Below are 22,637 nucleotides of genomic sequence, written 5' to 3' on the forward strand. Positions count from 1 at the left end.
TTAGGAAGAGACTGGGGTGCTCTGTGAATATGTTTCAGCACAGGAAAGTATGTTTAGTCCTCTAATTTCAGAACAGTTTGAGGGCTACATTGCTAGCAGCCCTCCAGTGTGGGCATGGGCACATTCAGCACCGAGTCCTTTGCCCTCCCAGCATTACAACCATCACTACTCAACCTCACAAATAAGTAAAGGCAGGCACAAACAGCAGTAGAAATTGTTGCATACATTTATTGCAATAGAACAGGATATTTTTAACACAATGTATTATACTGAAAATCCCTATTTGCTGTTCCGAGTGTCTTGAGTAATTCAGTCCCAAACACTTGCAGATGAACATGGTGCACAGGAAGCTGCTTTGGTCTCATCCAAAGCTCAGGGGTGAAGCTGACAGCTTTGCCAGCCAAGCTGCTCCCATTGTAACTTGTTGAACTAGCAGGCTCACAGGTATCAAATCAGCCTGGCAGGTTATTTTCACAGCTGGCTGCACACATGGATCCAGGGTCCAAGAAGAGTCCATGAACAGATGTCAGTTGTACATACACAACACAACTCAAAAATCACTTGTGTTGTTGTGTCCAGCCAAACACATGTGCTCAGTCCTTGCAGAGAAGCAGCTGTGCTCCTGCAGCATCGCAAAGCTCAGGCACCAGTGGAGAGGATGTGCTCAGTAATGGTTTGGAAATTCAAAACTGTGCCCTCTGGCACATACATAGTCCCTGCACTTTTTCTGGAGGATTTCCAGTGTTCAGTGATGGGCTGGATGGGGCTTGGAACAAACCAGTCTAAGTGAAAGTGTCCCTTGCTGCGTCTGGGAATTGGAACTAGATATGCTTTAAAGGTCTCTTCCAAGCCAAACTATTCCATGATTCTATGAGATTTCTCAGATGTTTGACTTATTTACTCACTCCACCTCTGACTTGAATGCAGATTCAGTATCTCTGCCATGCCTGGAAGCAGTGTTAACATCCTGACTCCTTCCTCTGCATCCCTCTCACACAGGCTCAACATCCTGGATAGGCTGTAGTAATAATGGTGTCCAAGCAGAGCAGCAGTGCTGGAGCCAGGAGAGCCTCCAGCAGGAGAAATCCAGAACAAACCAAGCTGTTATGGGACAGCTGCAGCTTTTTGGGTTGGGGAACTCCTGTAAACTTTAACCTTCCTTAGCAGTTCTAAGAGTTAAACTAGCAAAAGAGGTGCCTCTTCCTATAAGCCTTTTCCCAGAATTACCACTTTGAGAGAAGAAGGTTGGCAGGGATGCTGCTTTTCTATTTAAAAAATCAATGCCATTTCTGTAACGCTGTTCTTGTTTAATTTACTCACAAAGAAAGACTCAGTGAGTGTCCATTCTGTAGAATGGATACCTTGCAATCCATTAATAGCCCAGGAATGTCAATTCCTCCTTATCTTGGTGCCAGGCTTGTTTGACAGTTCTTATAAGCAATAGTAGAACCTTTAAAAGAATAGAAAAACATTTTTCACATTGCCAAATGGGTCTTTCAAGTGCTCCAACACTAATTTGATGGTGTATCCATCAGCATTCTGGGATACAAGCACTTTCCTCCCCTGGGGAGGTCTGGCAAAAAGGAACATGAACTGCCAGGATGGGAGAAACCACTGGGAAGCAATTTTTATCCACCTGGTTACCAGTGGGTCCTTGAGAGAATGACAGTTGATTTCTCTGGAGTAGCCAACATGAAAAATTGTATCCTGACAGTTTGGGGATATCTATGTGCCTTTGGCCCATTTCCAAGTGCTGATGGCTTCTTGGCACAACCATGGATGATGGTCTTGTCATCCAAGATCAGCAACCACAGCCTTTCTTTCCTCCCTGGGGAGGCATTGGGGCATCTGATCCTATCAAAGAAAAGCAAGTGTTAAAGTCTGCTCCTGGGGAATTTTTTCTAATTCTACAATTTTTCAGGTGACAAATTCTACAGCAGAGATTTTTTTCACACCACACAAAAATATTTAAAGCCTTTTGGAATCGGAAAAGGCCTAGAGAACATATCTTTTGGAAGAAAATTCTAAATTTAGTCACTAAAAATTACATGGGCTATATAAAACTCTTACATCAAAGCACAGTGTAGAAAATGGACCAGAGTGTTGATGCAACCTCTAGATAAGGCAGAGAGTGAAGTGCAAAGTCCTGCAGCAGCAGAGGATGGTTCATGCATCACAAAGCATTGTTATGAGAGAGTTCAGTTCAAGGTAATTTGCAAAATTGGAAATCTCTGGTTTGGATGGGAGAAGGGAAATGAATTTCCTGGTTGTCCTGTTTCTGCAACTCTGGGCATGTTTTTAAGAAAAGCACAAAATCAGAAACAGGCCCATGATTGCATCTGCAATTAAAAAAAAAAAATAAAAAAAAAAAAATCAAAAGAAACCTTCTCTATGCAGAATTTCTTATTTAGAAATAAAAGATATCAACAATAATGTGACTTGAAACAATAATTGCTCTGTACTTGAACATCCACACAAACACACTGTGCCCTGCTGTATCCCTACTGCTCCCATTTGCTCATGGTCACTTTGTGCTCACTCTGTACATGTTCTGTGATGTTCACATCCACCACTGAGTTCAGTCTTTCCTGTTTAGGAATTGTCAGTGTTGGAACAAAGCAGAGTCACAGGCTCCTTCCCCTCAGTGCTCTGCCCTGGGCAGTCTGAAGTGCAGATCTCAAAACTAAGGACCATGCACAAAGGTAAAATACCCAAACCCTTTTAATATATCTTTAGTTTATACTTGGAGCTGATAAAGCAGTTGCCTACCTGGTCTGAAGCACAAGTCTTTCCTGGGAGGCGGAGGATGAAGCTGTTCCCTTGTGCTCAAGCCTGACCCACCATCTGAGAAGCACCAGCAGCTCCCAGCTTCTTCTGCTGAGACCAAACTGAGGATGCTTTGGTGTAGGAAAATGTGCTCTCCCAAGAGCACAGGTGGATCTGGAAAAGCTGCTCCAGCAGTCTCTGGAGCATGGACCTTCTCTGCAGGCAAGTGCAAAAGCAGTTTCCCAAGCAGTCATGCCTTGTGCATACAGCTTTCAGGGAGATGTTATGGAGGCTGAGTTCTCATGAGTAGGAAATTTCTGCAAGCTGATGAAGACCAAGATCTTCACTGCCTTTGCTAAGAATAGGCAGGAAAATGATGCTGCTTCTCTCTTCAAGAAAAGGAAGCCAGCAGCACACGAGTACCACCACCATGGGCTGCCCAGGCTCACCCCAAACCTCCCCAGCACTAGGTGTCACGAGCAATACACAAGAAGAGACAGAGGCTACAAGGACCTTGGTGAGGCTGGAGACACCAATGTGCTCAGGATACAGAGAATGGAAAATTGTGGAACCACATTTTAGAGTTTTGGGTTTTTTGTTTTAAAACATTTGCAAGAGATAAATACCAGTCAACCAAGTGCTTCACAACTACACAGCAAAACGGGAAGCAGACACACAGGTGGATTTTCAGACAACTGGAAAATCATACTGGCAAAGTGTATGTCAGAGAATTCAATTGAAAAATAAATTATTATTATTTTTTAATTTGCATATATATATATACAGAACCTATATATTCTTGAATATTAAAAATGCCTAGAATAAATGCCTAGAAACATCATTTCCATATCAGTATAACAGCAAGTTTGCATGTATGGAGGTGGGATTAATAATTAATTTCATAAGCTATTCTAAGATTTCAAGATTAAAGTGCCTCTTTTACCTGTAGTGCCACTAGTAAAACAGACAATTGACAGATCTTCTGGTCGAGGAGGCTAGAAATGCAAAAGGAAATTAGGAAAATCACACAAGACAAATAAAGATGTGTCAGTGGTAGAGACTGTTGGCATTGTAGAAACCTAAACCTATTTTTGCTCTGGCATAAAAAGCTATCATTCCCCTCAGCATATATAACCAGGTTTCTTCAGCTGATGCAGACTCAGTTCCTCCCTTTATGCTGTGCTCCAGCTGTACTAAGGGCATGCTTTAGTGTTCATCTCACAGTTAGTATTTTCCAAGCCACCATCTATATCTGTAGATGAAGACAACTTGAGATAATTCATCAATTTCCAGATCAATTCTGGAAAGAACTCCACAACAGGGGACAAGATTCCAAAGCTGCTGATTGTTCCCATTTCCAGCAGCATCTCTGTATTCTCAGCACCACCCCATACATGCACTATTTTGGGTCATGAATGACTAAATAAGTTTGAATATCAGAAGCTGCTTTTGAGAGTTTTTTATGAATATGAGCATCAAGTGAAAAATAGCAAAGCAATTTTCCCAAAATATCCCATATAAATACTGCCAAGCAGTGTTTCTGGACTATAGGAGCCCCAGCAGAAAGTGAAGGGTATAGAGACATTCCCCTAGTGTCATTAGGATAAGGTAGTGGAATTAGGGTGTCTTAACAACGACATTTAATTACTGTCCCATTAACATGTTAATAGCAGGATGAGCTATCTCAATTAAGTGTTCCAGGTAGAGGGAATAAAGCTAATATTGCACATTGTTCCCTAAGGGGATGGTGAAGCCCTGGCACAGGTTGCCCAGAGAAGCTGTGGCTGTCCCATTCCTGAAAATGTCCAAGGCCAGATTGGACAGGACTTGGATCAAGTAAACACCCATGGAAGGTGTCCCTGCCCATGACAGGGGGTTGCAAGGAGATGAGCTTTAAGGTCCCTTCTGCTGCAGTTGTAAGTGGGAAAAGCAAAATGCCAACACTCACCACAGGCACATGTCGACTCTCACGGCCACAATCCTGGAAGAGATTAAAGTAACAAAAGTGACTTACACTTTAATTCCTGCAGTGTAACCCACTTGTTAATAACCTGCAAACCACTAAGGGAGAGTGTGGGCTAAAGAAGACAAATTCCTAGCTGGCACTGAGGTCATCTTCACTATCCTGAGTTTCTTGCCTTAATTGCAGTGCCTTCCTTGGATTTCAAGTAGTGTTTGGGTTGTTTGAGCTGCATCCAGGGTGTTTCAAACAAGTGTGAGGCTCTAGGCTACATGTAGTGTGGGTGAGGGTCCATAGTGACCAACCAACCACTATACACCATGATGTGACCAGACAATGGTTAGATAACTTGTTTTCCTACCCCTAATTCCGCTGAGTCTCTTTCCCGTGATCATTTTCTACTTAGCCAAAGTAACAGGCCTGAGCCATGATTTTACAAGGCCTTCCTTTTGTTAAGTTTTACTTACTGGTAACATTGTAGGACAGTGTGGCAAATAACAACCCCCTTCCCACGCAGCTGATAGTGTATTTGATAAAGAATTAAAATGTTGGCTCTGCTATCAACAAAGAATAACACTGAGAGGCAAGTGCACCCAGCATCGGTATTATCAGCCACAAGCTGCTCTTTTGTGCTCTCCAGACACTGAACCTGGCACTCAATTCACAAGTCTCTGTACACTGTACTGTCTTTTTACAGCTATTACAAGAAATAGTAAAAGGAGAGGGAGAGCAAACTCACTTCTACTTCCTGCATGGTCTTGATGCGAACCCCACAGCGCTTCCCTCTCTCTGTCAGCTCCTTCTCAAATGGGTCCATCAGGATGATAAAGCTCAGGCCTGGTGTTTCTCTCCTCTCCACATGGTCAAGGAGTAGCCTGGCTTTTTCAGGCTTGTCACAAATGACTGTGGAAATGTCAGCTACAAGAAAAACAGCCAAACAAAGTGTTTGCAGTAAATCTTTTTTAATGCAAGACTCTGGCTTATAGCTAACACTGCATCAGTTCTGATAGTCACTCCAGGCTACACCAGAAATCTCAGCATACAACACGTGCTTCTCTTGAAACATGAAAAAAAATGCAACCTTAGCTAACCTAAATCAATGCCAAAGATGTTGCTGACATTTATGATTATTCTGGGATTCAGTTCAAAATATTCCCACACGGATTAAAAAGTCTAGGAGGCAAAATATCAAGCAGAACAGGAGTGGGTGGCCGTGGAGAATTCCCACATCCAGAGCAGCCCTTATCCATGGCTATGCACAACTGGGCATGTGGAAAATGCAACAGAGGCAGCACAGGGACACACAGCTCATCAGGAACCTCTTTAAATGAATTCAAGACTCTCAACAAGTATAATTACAATGCTCCATCCCTGGAAGTGTTCATGGCCAGGTTGGATGAGGCTTGGAGCAACTTGGTCTAGTGAAATGTGTCCCTGCCCATGAAGAGGAGTTGGAACCACATGAGTCCCTTCCAACCCAAACCATTCTAGGATTCTGTGATCATCTGTCTTTTAGAAGCAGAAAATGAACCATATTCTAAGCACCAAAACTGAGAAGATCACATCAGTTTTGATTTTACCTGTGTTGACAATGTACCGAATGGCTCCAGGACCTAAGGTGTCATACAGGGGAACCACCACCATGGAATAGGTATAGCAAGCCAGCTCAGAGATGATCCACTGCAGGAGAACATGGAAGCATAAAGGTGAGAAGGGACCATGAGAGCACATATAACCTGAGAACAAGCCAACAGGTTAGGAACATTATTAATACAATATCAAGTTGGACATAAAGTCTCACCTCTGGACGGTTTTGAGCAAAGACACCAATGAACTGCTTTGTGCATGGCTTGCAGCCCTGCTGCAAAAGGCCTGAACCGAGAGCTTCTGCTCTTTCAGCCACCTGGAATTTGGAGAGGAAATAATACATAAAAAAGGGGAATATAAACAATACCAAATTAAGCAAAGACTTACAGGGAGGCTCTCAAATTATTGTATTTCCTATCTAAAAGTCCAATTTCTATGTTATCATGAACCATCATTAGCTGACTAGCAGTTGATGAGGTTGGCAATGCCCCATGGCTCCAGAGTGCCTCAGTGCTGCTGTCAGGAATGGGATCATGGCATGGAGCCAACCCTGAAAGCTGACACACCCCTCTAACACCTGGATATGCCCAGGTGGGGACACCAGGAAGCATCACACGGTGCATGAGCAACATCCCAGTCTAACGTGCAGGCACCCCAACACTCCTTCTTGTGCTGGGCAGGGGAAGACAATGCACAGTGGGTGTCACCTCCAGCTCACCTCCTTGTAGGACAGCCATTGGTAGGGCTGCTTGGGCTTCCTGAACCCCAGGCAGGGGCCATTCTCTGAAAGACACAAGCAGAGATAATGAGTTATGGGTGGACAGTGCCAGGAGTTAACACACAGGGCCATAATGTGGGGGAGCCCTCCAGGAGTAAATCCATAGTTATTGGGTTAGTTCTCACAGCAATCTCCAGCAAATTACACACACAAGTTTATCTGATGGGAGCTGCTGTGATCCCCCAAAAAGGCTTCTGTCTTCCCAACTGATGGCAGCAGTTTGCCCCAAACAGCCTCATTAAAAGACACTTCTCAGAAGGTGACATGAGCATTAGTGTCTGAAATAATAGCATTCATCCCAAACACCAGCTCCCACTACTTGTACTGCCTTTTGATTTAAAAAGGTGAAAACTACTATATTTAGTCCAGCCTGCTCTGGAGTAAGGTAAAACAACATGCAGCTGTGCATGACCGGATGAAAATTTGAAAAGTTTGAATAATTTGCTAATGGTACCTACTTGCAGAAATCCATTCCTCCATACACCTACCATGTCCTTTATTTACCCATCTTGTGGGGAAGATTATGTGCAGTTTCATTGGGGGTTTTTATGGTACCAAAAATAATAATCTGACCATGACACTATTGTATCCAATGAGGCAGGGCACCATAAACAGCAGACACAGAAATAATTAAGACAGAGCAGGGAAGAGTCATCATGGCTATTTGGAGTGGGAAGTGATGTCTCTCAAGTGTGTGAGAGTTTTGTGACAATACCATTGACTGTGGGGTAAGAACATCTGCATGGCCTGGTCCCCATCTCTCCTAACTTCTGATCCTAGACCTTCTCACCACTGTGTTCTCACCAGAGATGCTGAATCCCCTCCTGAAGACCTCATACATGGTCCTGGCATCATCATAGTAGTGTGTCAGCAGCTGTGGGCTGTCCCCAATCACCGAGCGGCGTGCCCCAGCCAGGCCCTGTGTGAAATGAGGTGACATGAGATGACACAGCCATCAGCACTGTTCAAGAGCTGGGAGATGGAGAAACCCCCACCACAAAGCAGCACACTCCCCAAATACCAGCAGGTATTCTGTGACCACCACCTGCCCAAAGACACAAAGGGATGTGAGAGGGGGAACACTGACCTCAGCACCTCAGGGACACATAGTCATAGAGGAGCATTTGACCCAGCTCATTGTCACTGAGATCACTGATTTTTTTCCCTAGGGAATTTAGTAAGGAATTATGGGTCTAGAAGTAATGGAGTGGGGATGTGCTGGGGGAAGCAGCTGCTCGGGGTGCCACAGGTCTCCAGGACTAGCACCTCCACAAGGACATCCAGGCCAACATGGACAGACTAAGGCACAGGCCAGCCCCCAGTGCCGTGAGCTCAGCAGAGGTGTTTTAGGTGTGGGCATCCAGAGTGAGACTGACCAAACCAGGACTGCACTGGAAAAGAAGTCTAACTAAAGCCCTAACCACAGGGAAAAACCATCCTGAAAAATGTTAATTCTTCCCACCCTTTTAAAAAGCTGTTGGAATTAAAGACAATGATGTCTTAGAGGGAACATCTCAAAAGGCTTTAAAAATTCTCATCCCACTTTCAGATATTAAAATAAGCAGAGACAATATTCAGAAATATTTCTGTTCTTTAAAACAGAACCGCATCATTAGAGCCTTTTGCAAGCATAACAATTAAGGCAACTCCTCAGCCTCTAATTACCTAAGTAAATGCTTACCTAAGGTTTACTTTTTCTTACTATTACCAAGTTTGCAGCCCCAAACTCAGCAATGGGCACACATGAAGAGTGCTGGGTGATCTGTTCTCATCAGCTGTTGCCTTTCTGTTGTTTCTCCCATGCAATGGCAGTGCCTCTAATTTTTGGCCATGGATGGTTAAGCAAAGTGATGACCAAAATTTTACTGAAAATCTAAGAGAATAACATGCTCTATTCTAGTTTTTTTAGTTTACAGAAAAAGATAAATTAAGGGGTGAAGTGATCCATGGCACAGTGCATTGCATGGTTGACTTGAAGATGAGGTGGGAAACTTCCAAAACAACAAAAAAAGCCTTCCTGGCATCCCCTGTGGACATAGATTTGTAGAAACAAGTCCAGAGGGGGCCATGAAGGTGATTAGAGGGATGGGACACCTACCCTATGAGGAAATGTTGAGACAGTTGGGGTTGTTCAGCCTGAAGAAAAGGCTCCAGGAAGACTTTAATGAAGGGGGCCTACAAGAGAGCTGGAAAGGGACTTTTTACAAGGGCACATAGTGACAGAACAAGAGGTACTGGCTTTACACTGAAATAAAGTAGGTTTAAATTAGATACTAGGAAGAAATTCTCCCTGGTGAGGGTGGTAGGGCGCTGGCACAGGTTACCCAGAGAAGCTGTGGCTGCCCCATGCCTGCAAGTGTTAAAGGACAGGCTGGAAGGGGCTCGGAGCAGCCCAGTTTAGCGCCCATAGCAGGAGGTTGGAATGAGATGATCTTTAAGTTCCCTTAAAACCCAAACCATTCTATGACTTCCAGGCATGCAAATCTTGGAGAAAGCCAGCAGGGGTTGCCGTGGCCTCACCTCAACTTCTTCTGACTGCATGTGCAGGTCACAGGGTGGCTTCACAGCCCTGGGCCGGCTGGCAAACCAGTAGGCGACGACAGCTGCAAAGGCACCGATGCCCACCAGCGCCGTGGCCGGCAGGTTGCGGAAGAACTGGCTGAGGTCATCGAACTCGGGGAGCCGCAGGCTCCGCAGGATTTCCTGGGCCTGCATCTTCTCCACCAGTGAAATGGCAAACTCTGCAAGAGCCAGAAGGACGGGTCAGGTCTGGTGAGGTCAGGCTGCGGATGGGCAGAGGCAGCACGGACCTCTGGGGAGGGGAGAACATGCTTTGCCTCATCAGCCATTGCAGACACCCTGCTCTGCTGAGCCCTGGGGCTGCCTGCCAATAGCCACCATAATAATATAATACATATACATATATATAATAATATAAAACAGAGAAAAACACCATCTGTGGAAGAGATAGAAGAAAGGAGGAAGCATCTGTAGCAGGGTGAGCAAGAGCTCACTCCCTAAGCACAACCAAGTACCAGTGTACAGGAGGTGATGCAGCTGCAGTTATCTGGACTGAGAGATGCTGGGACAAGCTTTGGGATCCAGCTATGACCCCTCAGGGCTGCCAGGAGCTTTCTCTGCCTTCCCTGAGCAGGAATGCACAGCCAGTTGTGCTGGGCTCAAAGAGTGGGAGATGCTCCTGGGAAAGGCAAGGTCACACTGTGGATCAGGCATCAATCCAGACTCTGCTGCAGCAGGTTGCCTTGCTTTTCCCTTTTGCACATACAGAAACAGCACCAGAGAGAAGGAGCCAGGCAGGTGGCTCACTGCTCCAGAGTGAGAGGTCAGGCTGCCCTCAGGGGACTCATGTTTGGGTTTTGAATACACAAGGAGCATTTTAAATAACTCCTTTTACAGTGACAGGCCCATATCAGCTCCTCACTGGGGAGTCTCCAGTATCAGCCAGCCCTCTGAAGGATGAGCCAAGCAGGTGCTGCCCAGAGGGAATCCAAACAGTTAAGGTTTCCCACAGCTCTATTTATGGCTTTACAAGAGTCAAGGTCTTAAAAAAGTTTTTCAGCCACATGAGCCCAGGCAGACCCTTCCCTCTTGCCCTCTGGCCTTACTCCAGCTTGTGGAGCTACATAGCTTCACTTCCATGAGGGGGTCAGCACTTCACACACAACAGCACCACTAACACAAAGTTGCTTTTTTCCTGCTGGGAACAGAGTCTGGACTGCACTATCCTGAAGTCATGAGGGTCAGGACTATCCTCTAGTAGCCTTCTCCTATGTTTGTGCCAAGTGAGCATTGGGGCTGGCACAGGCTGGGTGGTGAACAGGGGGGCACCCCTTGCACAACGCTCTGGAGAAGGTTTGTAAGTTTGCACAAGGGAAAAAAAACCCAAACAACATAACAAACAGTTAACCTCACTGACTTGGGTTATGAAATGGTGAAGGCACCAGCAAGAGGACAGTGACACAGAGCCCATGATCAGGGTCATCTGTCTCCCCCTGAGAGCTCTGGCCCAAACTCCAGGCTGCTCCCTGATGCTGACCCAACATCCCACAGTCTCCTCTGCTCCCAGAGAACTCCAGCTGCAAATCCTCTGTGACCACAACCAGCCTCTTTAAGAATGGTTGAATCCCTCCAATAATCACATCCAGATTATGTTACTGGGAAATACCCACACAGGAGGTCATTTTCTCCTGAGATTTGAGTATCTTTTCAGAAATCTCCACATGTGATAAAATACTGACTGTGACTACAATGATGCTAGGATGAACTGTGACACTGGTGAAGCACTGGCACAGGTTTCCCAGAGAAGCTGTGGATGCCCCATCCCTGGAAGTGTTCAATGACAGGCTGGATGGAGCTTGGAATAATAAGGAATCCCTGGTCGTGGCAGGGCAGTCAGAACTGGACAGGGTCCCTTTCAAACCAAATCATTGTGGGATAAAATGATTTTATGAACTGAGAGAATACTGATTTTTCCCCTCAATATTTCTCAACAGCAGACTATGAAAAGCAGCCTGACAAACATACTTTTACTACAAAAATTGGGAGAGCTTAGCAAGGGAGCTATTAATTTACTGATGAATTGCCAATTTGTGCAAAAGCATTTCAGCAAGTCCCTGTTAAGACTGTCTGCTCCCAGAAACAGCCTGTCCCAACAAAAGCAGCCACCCAGTTTGCTGGTATCTTGTTTTGAAAAGACAGGTGTCGGCTAAGGAAGGCAGAAACCTTCCTTGAAATGGAAAAAAAATAACACACACCTCCACCCCGAATTATAATCTTGAAATCAAGGGGCTCTCAGACAAAGATATGGGAATAACAGTTCTTAACTAGGAAAATTAAAATAAAAATGCAAATGCAAAAAAGTCCCACTAACAGACAGAATACAGCCTGACACCCTGTAGGTCAGGGTGTTGGTAGCAGTCCAATTAAATGGTGGCTGCAGTCCTCCTGGAGTGACAGATGTGTACAGATGTGGTTCTGTTGCAGCAGTGATCCTGTAGAAGGGTGTAGTTTTCCACTGAAGGTCCAGTGGTGTAGATGGGTCTGGTCTCTCCTCTGGGAATCCATTGGAGAAAGGCTGCCTGTGGTGTTCTCTGATTATATCCAGGTAGGAATGCTGGGCTCCTCCCCCTGGGTGGAGCATCTCCCAGTGGGATGTTATAATTTTATCAGTCCTGCAGTGAGAATCAATGGCCCACTAACAGCAAATATCCCCCTGGAGGGGTCATGGGTCATGGAAGAGATAAAGAACACTGCCACAGCTGGTTTTAACAGATGGTAATAGAATACATACTTTTGGTTACATCTTGCATTGTAACCCAAGACAGCTGGTTACACTGAAATCTTGGGAATTCTCCCTCAACAGCAGCCTGGAAGTGGTGTTTTGTATCCATCCATGCAGTTAAGTTGAAAGTGGAGAGCTGGGAAGGTGCCTGTGGGAACAGCACTGCCATGGGTGGATGCTTGGCTACAGCCATATGCTTCTGTCCTGCTTCTGTCCTGCTCTGCTGCAGGGATTGCCTGGGGGGAAGCAGGATCAGCCCTTTACATCTATCTGGGTCAACAGCATCCATGGACATCTAGAGCTCATAGCATCTACAAAAGGATCATGAGAGTCAGGGCTGCAATTTCTGTTCACATTCAACTTTGGCACAGCAGAGTTCACCCAACTTGCCTTTTGCAACAGTTAATCCTGGGGTTTGCATCCCAAAGTGATTAATGATGAGTCCATACTCGATCTGCTCCAAGCAGCCAACCTGCCCTGGGATGGTGGCCAGGAAAGGGGCCCAGGTGTGTTTGGGATGATCAGACAGAACTGCCTCACTCTCTGCTGATACCTACGGAAAGAGGGGTCAGGGGTGCCTGGATCACAGCCTCCTCTGACAAGACAAGCAGGTGAGCACCTCATGGTCATGTGCCCTAGGAGTACATTTCTCATGTAATCAGGAAAATAAATAATAGTAATTTAAACCCAGCACATTGGGCTAGGTTACTCATCAGCAAGGCAGCATTGCACTCCAGAGTGCAGTGCAATCAGCTGCTGCTGTCACCTTGGACCCAGGATCAGCAGCAGGATGCTCTCCACACCATTTCTCCACCTTTCTGTTACCTTTGTGCTCCATTCCTGCTACCTCTTGGCCCCATTTCTGTTGCCCAAGGGGGATCTACCAGCCTGCTGTAGTTCATGTTCCCCACAAGCAAGCAGCCCTGGGTGCCAGTGAGCAGAGCACAGCACCTGTGGCACCTAGAAATGCTGACATTTCCATTTATTCCAAATGGCATTTCACATCACCATATTTCTAAATTATTCCCATGGCAAAGAAAAGAGAAAAAAATATGCAAGGAAGGATGGGAAAAAGTGGTTTGGAGGAAGGAAGGAAAAAGTGCTGGAGAAGTGCAAAGAGAGCACAGCCATGGGTAAGAACTGGGGGTGTCTGGCACAGGGGAACTTCCCAGTCTGGGCCCAGGCTGAGCAGGGCTCCTGCAGCCTTGGGGCAGCCAGCAGTGACACTGGGCTCCAGGTCACTCACCAGCCTATGTCCATAGCAATCACCCCCAGAACAGGGCTTATTTATTTATTTTGGTAACAAATGGCTCTCCTGTACAATTTAGTTTTCATCTTTTTCTGCTGGAAGTGATTCTGTGACTCCAGTCAATGGAGTTCAGTGACATAACCCAGTGTGGGAACAGTCTCAGACTACTGGTGTATGCCTAATGCAATTAAAATTTTACTGGTCCTGTGTGGCCATGTAATCACATCCTTCCTTCCATTCCTGCTTAGGAAGAACAACTCCTATTGGGGCATTTGTATCCTTCTGCCCCCCTGCATCCACAGTGGGATGGTGAAGAGGCGGGTGATTCATTTTATCCTGGAAAGTGGGCAAAGTGTCCCATTACCATCCCTTTATTCAAGCCAATAAAAAGGCCATTTACATAAGACTTCATAGCACAAAACCAAACCCAAATAAGCAGCTTTTCAGTATGTCTGAGAGAATTAATTGTTTGCAGTGGGGAACTCCAAAGCAGAACCAGTGACATGCAATGGCTCAGAGCCCACAGACCCTCTGCTTCTCTCAGAGCAAGCTGGAATATCCCATCAGCAGACACCATGGATCCATGTCCTTGGCTACAGCACTGGCTGCTAACTCATTTCACTGAGGAAACAGAATTTACAAGATCTAAAACATCTCAATCAAAATCATCTCAATCAAAAGACAGGCAGATTTAAAGGGACTTCACTCCAGTGAAACACTACAAGCTTTTTGAACTCTTTTCTCATGTTCAGTTCTGCAGAGCCCAGACCCTGAGATTTATAGTTGTTTTCTTGAAATGGTGTCAGTGACAAAAGATTTGCACAAAGAGGCATCCAGCAAAACTTGGACCACTCTCCCTCACCTTCCAGTGCAGAACAAAAACATGCCTAGTGCTCTGTACAGCGGGCTCAGGGGACTTTGCAACAGGGATTCAAATCATGAATGGCACTCCAATTATGACTATGAAAGAACATATCATGAATTATGACATGAAACAACAGAATTTCCATTTGCCAAGGGGAAAGGGAGCATCAGCATTCCTAGGGACACATAAAGCTATTAGTCAGACTGCATCACTGGAAATCACTTGCTTATTTAAATGAAAGCTGTTGCAATAATTAACATCTTTATGAAAACAAGCACAGAGGCTGCCACAGCCATACAGGCAGAGGCATTTAGGGATGCTGTGTATTACTTGCAGAGTACAATCATTCTTATTTTTCCTTTTTCCTCAAACTCCATGTAGGCATGCAGTGGGAAAAGCCCCTGCGTCATTAAATGCAGCTCAGGTACCTCTGACCTTCTCCAGCTTGGCCAGAGAGCTCCTGGGACACCACAGGCTGTGAATTCCTAATCACTGCTGTAATTAAAACCAGAGAGATGATGCCAAGTCAGCCTCTGCTCTGCAGCTCCACGAGTTTTCCCTGTGTAGGCACAGAGGATGAGAAGCTGGATGAGCCTTTAGTTCTCATCCTGGAGCCAGTGTGGGTTGGGTTAGATCCAGGTGAGGAAGGGGGACACTGACAACTCTGCAGCCACCTGGGCCCACATTTCTCTAGATTTTATGGGAACAAATGATCTAATGAGATCTCCTACCACAGACTGTGCTGTGCTTCAGCCACAAATGCAATGCCCAGTTTAGTCCAAACCTGCAGATTTTTTTCTCGTTTGTTTCACTTAAAGAGGAAAATTTGGAAAACTCATGACACTTCACCACCTTTCCATTTTCAACCAGTTTGAGATCAGGTCAATTTATTCTGTTTTAATGATTTTACACGACAGTGTTTATCAAAATGGTAATGCCACACTTTACAGCTGGACAAAGCCAGTGTTAATTACAGAGAAAATGCCATTATGTATTTGGGCATTACAGGGAGCTACTGAAAACCTTACAGAACAATTCCCTGCTGTGAGACAGGAAGCCAGGCAGTCTGCAGGCTTGCAAACTGCTTGAGAAAGAGTAAAGGGTGTGATAAACATAAAGGGGAAAATTGGAACACCAGAAGTATCTGAAACTGTGAAAGAATCGCTGTGTGGAAATCCAGTAAGCAGCTCCAAAATGAAGCAGGAGACCAGCAATACTTGGGCCAAATAGTTTTGCAGAACACCTTAGAGCTTCTGTCCCACACATGGAATTGTGGTATAAACACATCACCACAACAGTGACACAGAACATTTCACTGTTCATCCTGCATCCTTCCAGAGCAGCCTGGGCCAGGGTGACCTCACAGCCCTGACCCACCACACTTACTTGGATGTGTGTACAGGGACCCTCTGTACTCTGCAAGGGTTAATCAGCCTTGATTCACATGGGATCCAGCAATTACTAGGATTATTGATCTAGCCAAGGCTAATACTACCTAAAACTTTCTGAAATGATACCTGCTTTTGCTCCACTAAAGTGACCTATCTCACTATAGCCCTTTTCTCCATTTAATGTCTCACCTTCAGACACATCACCCTAAGCCATCTCCCACAGCCTCCACATGATGTACCACTGCTTTGATTTTTGGGACAGCACATTTTCATAAAAACTGTGTTTTCCATTAAAAAAAATACCCCCTACCTACCAAAACCAGACCAAACTGAACTCTTACAGGTGCTTAATTTTACTCACTGAGCAAAATAATTGCCTCTCCAGTGCACAACCACAATTACTGCATTTTACTTAGATCACACAGTTCTTTTCAGGGCCAAATAATAATACAGGACTCAAAGCCAAGACATTTGGCCTCATTGACTGTGGTTCCACTGTAACTCAATGAGTTATAACTGGGAAGGGGAAAAAAAATAAAAAGGGGGGGGGGGAAAAAAAGGAAATTGTTTAGAGATAAAATTAATTTTTTTGATTATTATTATTATGCCAGTGCTCAGGCAACACAAGTGTAAGAGGCAATGAATAGCAAACAAGGGAAGACTGGCACATGGTGCCTGGGAGGCTGTGGCACTTCTCTGGGGAGCAGACACTAGAGAAGCACCCCACAATCAAGAAATGTTATAAAAGCAGTTTATAACTTTCATATTCTATTTATATTAACAAAGAATATCTTTCTTGCTTTCCTTTGAGAATCAGATCCATCCAATCTGTGAAACTGGCCTTTTGCCAACATGACTATTAAAGAACAGGGTTTCAATAGTACCTAAGCCTCTTTAGCTGGAATTGCTTTTGTGATGGCAGAGCCAGCTGGGGGCTTGGTGCACCCCAAACTCAGGGTCTGGGGCATGGGAGCAGACATGGGGCTGCAGCAATGGCACCAGGGACTGTCCCCATGCCCCTGCCTCCCCACTCACCCTCTCCCAATGCCTTCCCTCCCATTCAGCAAGGCAGAGTTATACACAGTGGAAAAAGGCTTTGCATCCAGGTCAAGCCTTGGATCTGCAGGAGAAGAATAAGGCAAATAAACTTCATGGCAAGGAGGCCAGCCGTGCTTTCCTGTGTCCTCTGGTGAGCGGGTGAGTGAGGAGTGAATAGAGCACAGGGATGGATGAAAGAGACAAGTTCAGCATATTGCTGGGGCTGTGATATAAACTTGGCTGAGTGGTGTATTATTTTTTAAGGAGAGACAGGCATTTTCACTCAGAATAGAAAAAAATGTCTCAGGGAAAAGGCTGCTAAAGTACTGGGTCCCATTTTTATATGTTACTTACACACATGCAATTGTATAGCTGCATGCATGGATGTAAATGCTTGTGTGTGCATGTGCATATATGTAAAATATATATAAAATGTAGAATTTCCCCCCACTCTGAGTGAATGATGATTAACAGCACTAATTGCATAATAACCATGTGCTCCTAGCATGACTGTAGAAATATCTCACTCCTTAAAAAAGTAAGTAGCTTGTTCATGAACAGCCTGGGTGTGACCATGGTATCACATCTCCCCATGGTTCCAGGGAACAGGGCTAATGGCAGACCACAGCACTGGGCTCAGGCACTTTGCTGACCCTCCAGCTTCCATCCACCTTCCTGACAACCCCAACCCCAAAGGCAGGGCACAGACAAAGGATGGGAATCTCCAATCAACCATAGGAGCAGCACTGGCCTCTGTTCCCTCCTGCTCTGCACTGCTGGGAAATGTATTTGCAAAATGCAAGATCATTGCAAGCATCCACTAAAAACAAAAAAATGCTAACAAGGAGCTCAGTGTCCTGAAAGAGACCAGAAATCACATGTAAATAGAAGTATTTAAAGTATCTGAAATATCTGCAGCATATTGGTCCCTTGCCTAAAGAAATTATTCAATAAATAATTCAGTGCTAATCGGAGATCTTACTTTAGACATTTGAGATCTTTCAGAGAGCAAAATCCAGCCCCCAGCTGTCTGGAAATGCCCCTTGCTCAGAGCCATGCATGGACCACCAACTCATCCTCCTTTCTCTGCATGGGGTCCCTCTTCATCCACTGATACCAAATCGTCATGGAAAGCTCCATCCTCCATCCCACACCTCCTTACCCACTCAGTACCCATCAAACATGTGGACCAACCTAAAAATACCTTGTGCACTCCTGAGCAGAGCAGTGTAGCAGCCTTCAGAAGCCACTATGACTCACACACATGGAAAAGCCCTGACTGGAAGTGTGGTCCAAATCTGCCACTCCTCTGGATAACAGAGCATCAGGAAGCCAGTACAAGCATTTTAAGTTTCCTACCAAAAGGGAAAAGCTCAACAACTCTGCAGTCTCTGAAATCTATCAGTTGCCTTAGGCACAGTAACACAAAAGCTCCTCTAACTGCTGAAACACCCTTGAGGGGCTACCCAGCACCAGCATGATTGTCACAAGGTTTCACTGACCAGGCTAAAAACCTCAGCCTGTGGTTGCAGAGGATGGAGTTCAGATGGGAAAACCTATGTGGGATATTTTTGCACCCACTATCCCCCTCATCATATTAATCTTGTTCCACTTACGCCAGGGTAGCTTCTGTGTGCTCACCTCAAGTCAGGCCATTCCTCCAAGCTCAAACATAACCCAGCCAGAAGGAAAAGCAAACCACCAAAGTTGTGGGGTTTTCTGGATGTCTTCAGTTCCCTGAAGCCTGCTTACACAACTAGGGGCCAAAATTAGCACAGGGGCTGCAAAGTTCTGTCTGGGGAAACCACAGGCTGATCCCTCCCTGTCTGCTTCTCTGGCTCACAGGCAGCAAAGTCCACAGGAGCATTCCACTGAGGTGACTGAAGCAGGAGAGAATTTGCCACTGAGCTCTGTGGCAAAGCTTGCAGGTGGCAGTGAACCTTGCACATATTTTCTGGGCTCATGTTGAAGTGCCATGTGCTGCTGGCATTGTCACACAGGGCTGGATCCTGACAGTGCATCCTGGGACTGCTCCTGCCAGAGCTGGGGCTTCATTCTGGACACTGCTCACAGAACACCTGCAAAGCTCCCTCCTTCACAGAAGTACCCACAAGCAATTGTCAGCTTCAGAACAATGAGGTTTGTTGGGTTTTGGCTTTTTTTATTTTTCACTGACATTGATTGTTGATTGTCCCATATACTATATGGTTCTTGAATACGCTGTGTCAGGCAGCAAACAAACAGCTTAAAGAATAGTGTAAAAATAATTATCTGGGGCAGAGTACAAAGAAGCACTGAATAGAAAGGGAGAAGGAAGCTGTGCCCCTGACAGCTGGCTTGGCAGAGCAGAGATGTGAAGGTGCTTTGCAAAGAGCTTGATGGCTTGTTGCAAGGGAAAGTTTTGATGTTTACCTTTAAATATTGAATTTAAATAAACCTTAGTACTGTCTGTTGAAGCTTTGGTCCAGGTAAGAACTCCAGTCACCTGAAGGCTCTGCAGAGTCAGTGCAGAGGTGCAGGGACCACAAGGGGACTTACCCTTCAGTGCAGCCAGCTGGGATTTTCTCCCCTCCTCAGCTCACTGCCCAGCTCAGTTTCAGTCTCCACATGAACATGCCATAGCCAGGCCCTCTGTGGTGATCTCACTCTACAAAGCCCCTGGCCCATGGCTGGGTGGAGGCAAGGAGATTATGGGTACAATGCCAGGCAGGGAAGAAGCTGGTACCACAAGTTTGCATTGCCCTGGCTGTTGAGGACTGTCTCTGCTGTCCCCACAGCATGTCACTGCCAGACAAGGACACCCATGCAAGCAAGTCCCTGCACTGCCAGTTCCCAGCTCTCCATGACCATTCACACCCTGGCCTTGGCTGCATCTGGAGGGTCACTGTGTGAGACTGGTCACAGTGACACAGGGACAGCTGAAGGGACAGCCCTGGCCCTGCTCTCCTGCTGCATGTACAAACTGCACAGGTCTGAGTCCTGCTGGCTTCTAGCAGGGTGGGATGGACGACCCCAAGTCACACCACTGCTGGACTGGGTCATGAGGGGCCCTTTGCCTTATGCCCACACTGGGGCACATGGCTGTTGGCACAGAAATAACTGTCCTGCTATAGAATCAGAAAAAGTGGCTAATTTACAAGCAAATCCCCACTTGGCATGATCAGATGGCATCCTGGTGCGAGGGTGGGGTCATGTCCTCCCTGCATGACTTTCTGACCCACCACACACCCACCTCCACCCCTGTCTGGAGCACAACTTGTGGAGCCCACACAGACTGGGATGCGCCACCATATTCCAGGCCTGCCAGGGCAAGGAGTCCTCCTGACCATCTTCCCCTTCCATCACTCCCACACCCACCCTACCTTTCCCAGGCACCAACACAAATATTTGTGTACGAGTCCAGAGGTACTGATCCAGCTGCAAACCCTTTGTTAGTCCTGCAGAGGATAGGGAAGAACAGGAATATTTTGAATACCACTTCCAGGTGTTCAGGTGTTAGCCTGCATTGTCTCTCTGACAGCTCAGACTGGACCAAAACACTTTGTCAAACTTCAATTTTGTGTTGTGTTCTGCAATATCAACAGTTATGTAGTAAGTGTTCACAGCAGGGCTAAGCAGGCCAGACTGCAGATGGCATTGCCTGCAGCCATGAAGATCCTGGAAATTTGGCCTGTTGCTGTCTGCAGAAGGTTGCCTGTGCATTATCACACCACAGATTTTCATTTTCTGCTGCAGATGTAGAGAGAGACCTCACAGTTTGGACCATATCATAGCCAAACACTGCTTATTGAAAGGAGCAATTCTCTTTATGCCAATTCTATAGTCTGAAGAGCTCCAATACTTACTGACCTGCTACTGCAGTTAAAGCAAAACCATATAAAAAAGGAGAGGACTGAAAGGCTTTGCCAGCTTTGTGTCAAACACATGCCCATGAAGACAGTACAAGTGTCATACTGGAAACTGAAATGAGAAAATTACATCAAAAATGAGAGCTTACAAAAAAGTAACAGTAGTGGCACTAACTATAACAAATACAGTTGTATCCCTCTCTTAGATTTAGCTGATTGTAATTAGACCAGGTTAATTACCAAGAAAGCGCCCTGCAAGTTCATGGAACCACAAATGTGTTGGAAGATTCACTGAAGATCAGCCAGCCATCCCCCACACAATGGGCAGAGATTCCCTTCACTAGATCAGATTGCTCAGGGCTCCATCTAACCTGGCCCTGTAGCTGTAGTGCTTTTCTAAAGGACCCTGTGTGCACAGATGGGAAGGAGTGAGGGGATACCAAAGGTTAAGAACACACGGAGAAGGCAGAATTTCATACAGACCCTGTGCACAGAACGTGACTGCCTGAATCCGCTTCAGGTTTTATCCCAAAACAAACCAGAAACTGAAGGCAGCCTTGAAAGCTTTCAAGGCATATTTGGCAATCTTGCAGTGCAGTAAGGGGCAAGAAAATAAAGGGGCAGGTCATGTGCCAAAAAGCCAACAGAAAGCAACTCCACCTTCCCACTGCAGGTGGGGGACAGCAGCAGGGACAGCAGTCGGGGCAGGAGCAGCATGATGCAGCAGCCTTGCTTGCTGCACAGACCTGCTGGCTCCTGCCATGCCCTCTGCCTGCCTGGGCTCTGTGCCAGCAGCCTCCAGTCAGAACTGAAACATGCTGCCTGCAAAGAGCCAGAGCTTCTCAAAATAATCTCTTCTGTACACGAGGGTATGACCATGCTTTTAAAGGAACACAACTTGATGTTTCTCTCTTGCATGGTATCAGTAAAATCGGAGTGATTAGTGCAGAAAAGGTCATGGCATTAGGGACACTCTCACTGCCCAGGTGCAGAAGGTTTCCCAAGGAGGCCCCGCAGTGCATACAGCCAGCTCTGCAGCTGTACCCAGGGCCACACCTCACCCACCACATGGTACACCTCCAGGAGCAGGCAGGGACCCCTCCACCTTCCAGGAGACTCTCTGAAACTACTGAAACCACCATCCTCCCATTCTCTTCACGTCCCCAACCCTCTGTCCCCACAGTGCCAAAGGATGGGATGCACCAGCAACAGGCACACACACAACACAGCAAGCAGGAAACCACACTGTGTCCAGAAAAGGGATTTCATGGCTACAGATAAGGTTTTCATGTTCTGTCCCTGACACCAAGGGTCCCCATGAGCTCTCACAGCCAACATAGCAGCAGGCTCTCCCCATGTGGATGGAGCATGTTCATGGTTCCATGCTTGAGGAAAGTGTGAATGCACAGCATGGAAGTAGGAACAGCATCACACAGTACACCAAATGTTTGCAACCTACCACTGCTGCATAGTTTTGGCAAAGGCAAGTTTTGCCACCAGCTCTGGGAGATCCCTCAGGCAGAGACATACATGCAAAAAACCTACACTGAAGTCTGGCTGGCTGAAAGTTGAGACACAGAAAGCCTAGAAACCAGCAAGATGCCACAGAATCCCAGTCATTTAGGTTGGAAAAGCCCTCTAAGATTATCAAGTTTCACCATTCTCCCAGCACTGCCAAGCTTGCCACTAAATCATGTCCCAAAGTGCCATATTTGCACATTTGTCAAATCCCTCCACGGATGGCGACTCCACCATTCTCCTGGGCAGCTTCTTCCAGAGCTGAAAAATTTTTCTGGTGAATAAATTGTTCTTAATATCCAATCTAAACTTCCCCTGGCACACCTTGAGGTTCA

At 46.0% G+C, this 22,637-nt stretch overlaps 1 protein-coding gene across 6 annotated transcripts in view; it reads right to left on the reverse strand.

The window, feature by feature from the left end:
- The window catches only part of ACSL6 (acyl-CoA synthetase long chain family member 6), a 59,204-nt gene that overhangs the window by 21,892 nt on the left and 14,675 nt on the right, over positions 1-22,637 (reverse strand). For all 6 annotated transcript variants that reach the window (XM_033517617.1, XM_015641859.1, XM_015641858.3 and 3 more), the window contains 8 exons: positions 9,612-9,832; positions 7,896-8,010; positions 7,032-7,096; positions 6,528-6,629; positions 6,307-6,406; positions 5,466-5,644; positions 4,715-4,747; positions 3,710-3,761 (listed from right to left, as the gene is read on the reverse strand). In XM_033517617.1, the coding sequence (XP_033373508.1) occupies positions 3,710-3,761; positions 4,715-4,747; positions 5,466-5,644; positions 6,307-6,406; positions 6,528-6,629; positions 7,032-7,096; positions 7,896-8,010; positions 9,612-9,806 (841 nt within the window). In that variant the 5' untranslated portion in view covers positions 9,807-9,832. Of the gene's footprint in view, positions 1-3,709; positions 3,762-4,714; positions 4,748-5,465; positions 5,645-6,306; positions 6,407-6,527; positions 6,630-7,031; positions 7,097-7,895; positions 8,011-9,611; positions 9,833-22,637 lie in introns of those variants that run through there.

This window comes from Parus major, chromosome 13, assembly GCF_001522545.3.
Source record: "Parus major isolate Abel chromosome 13, Parus_major1.1, whole genome shotgun sequence".
NCBI lineage: Eukaryota > Metazoa > Chordata > Aves > Passeriformes > Paridae > Parus > Parus major.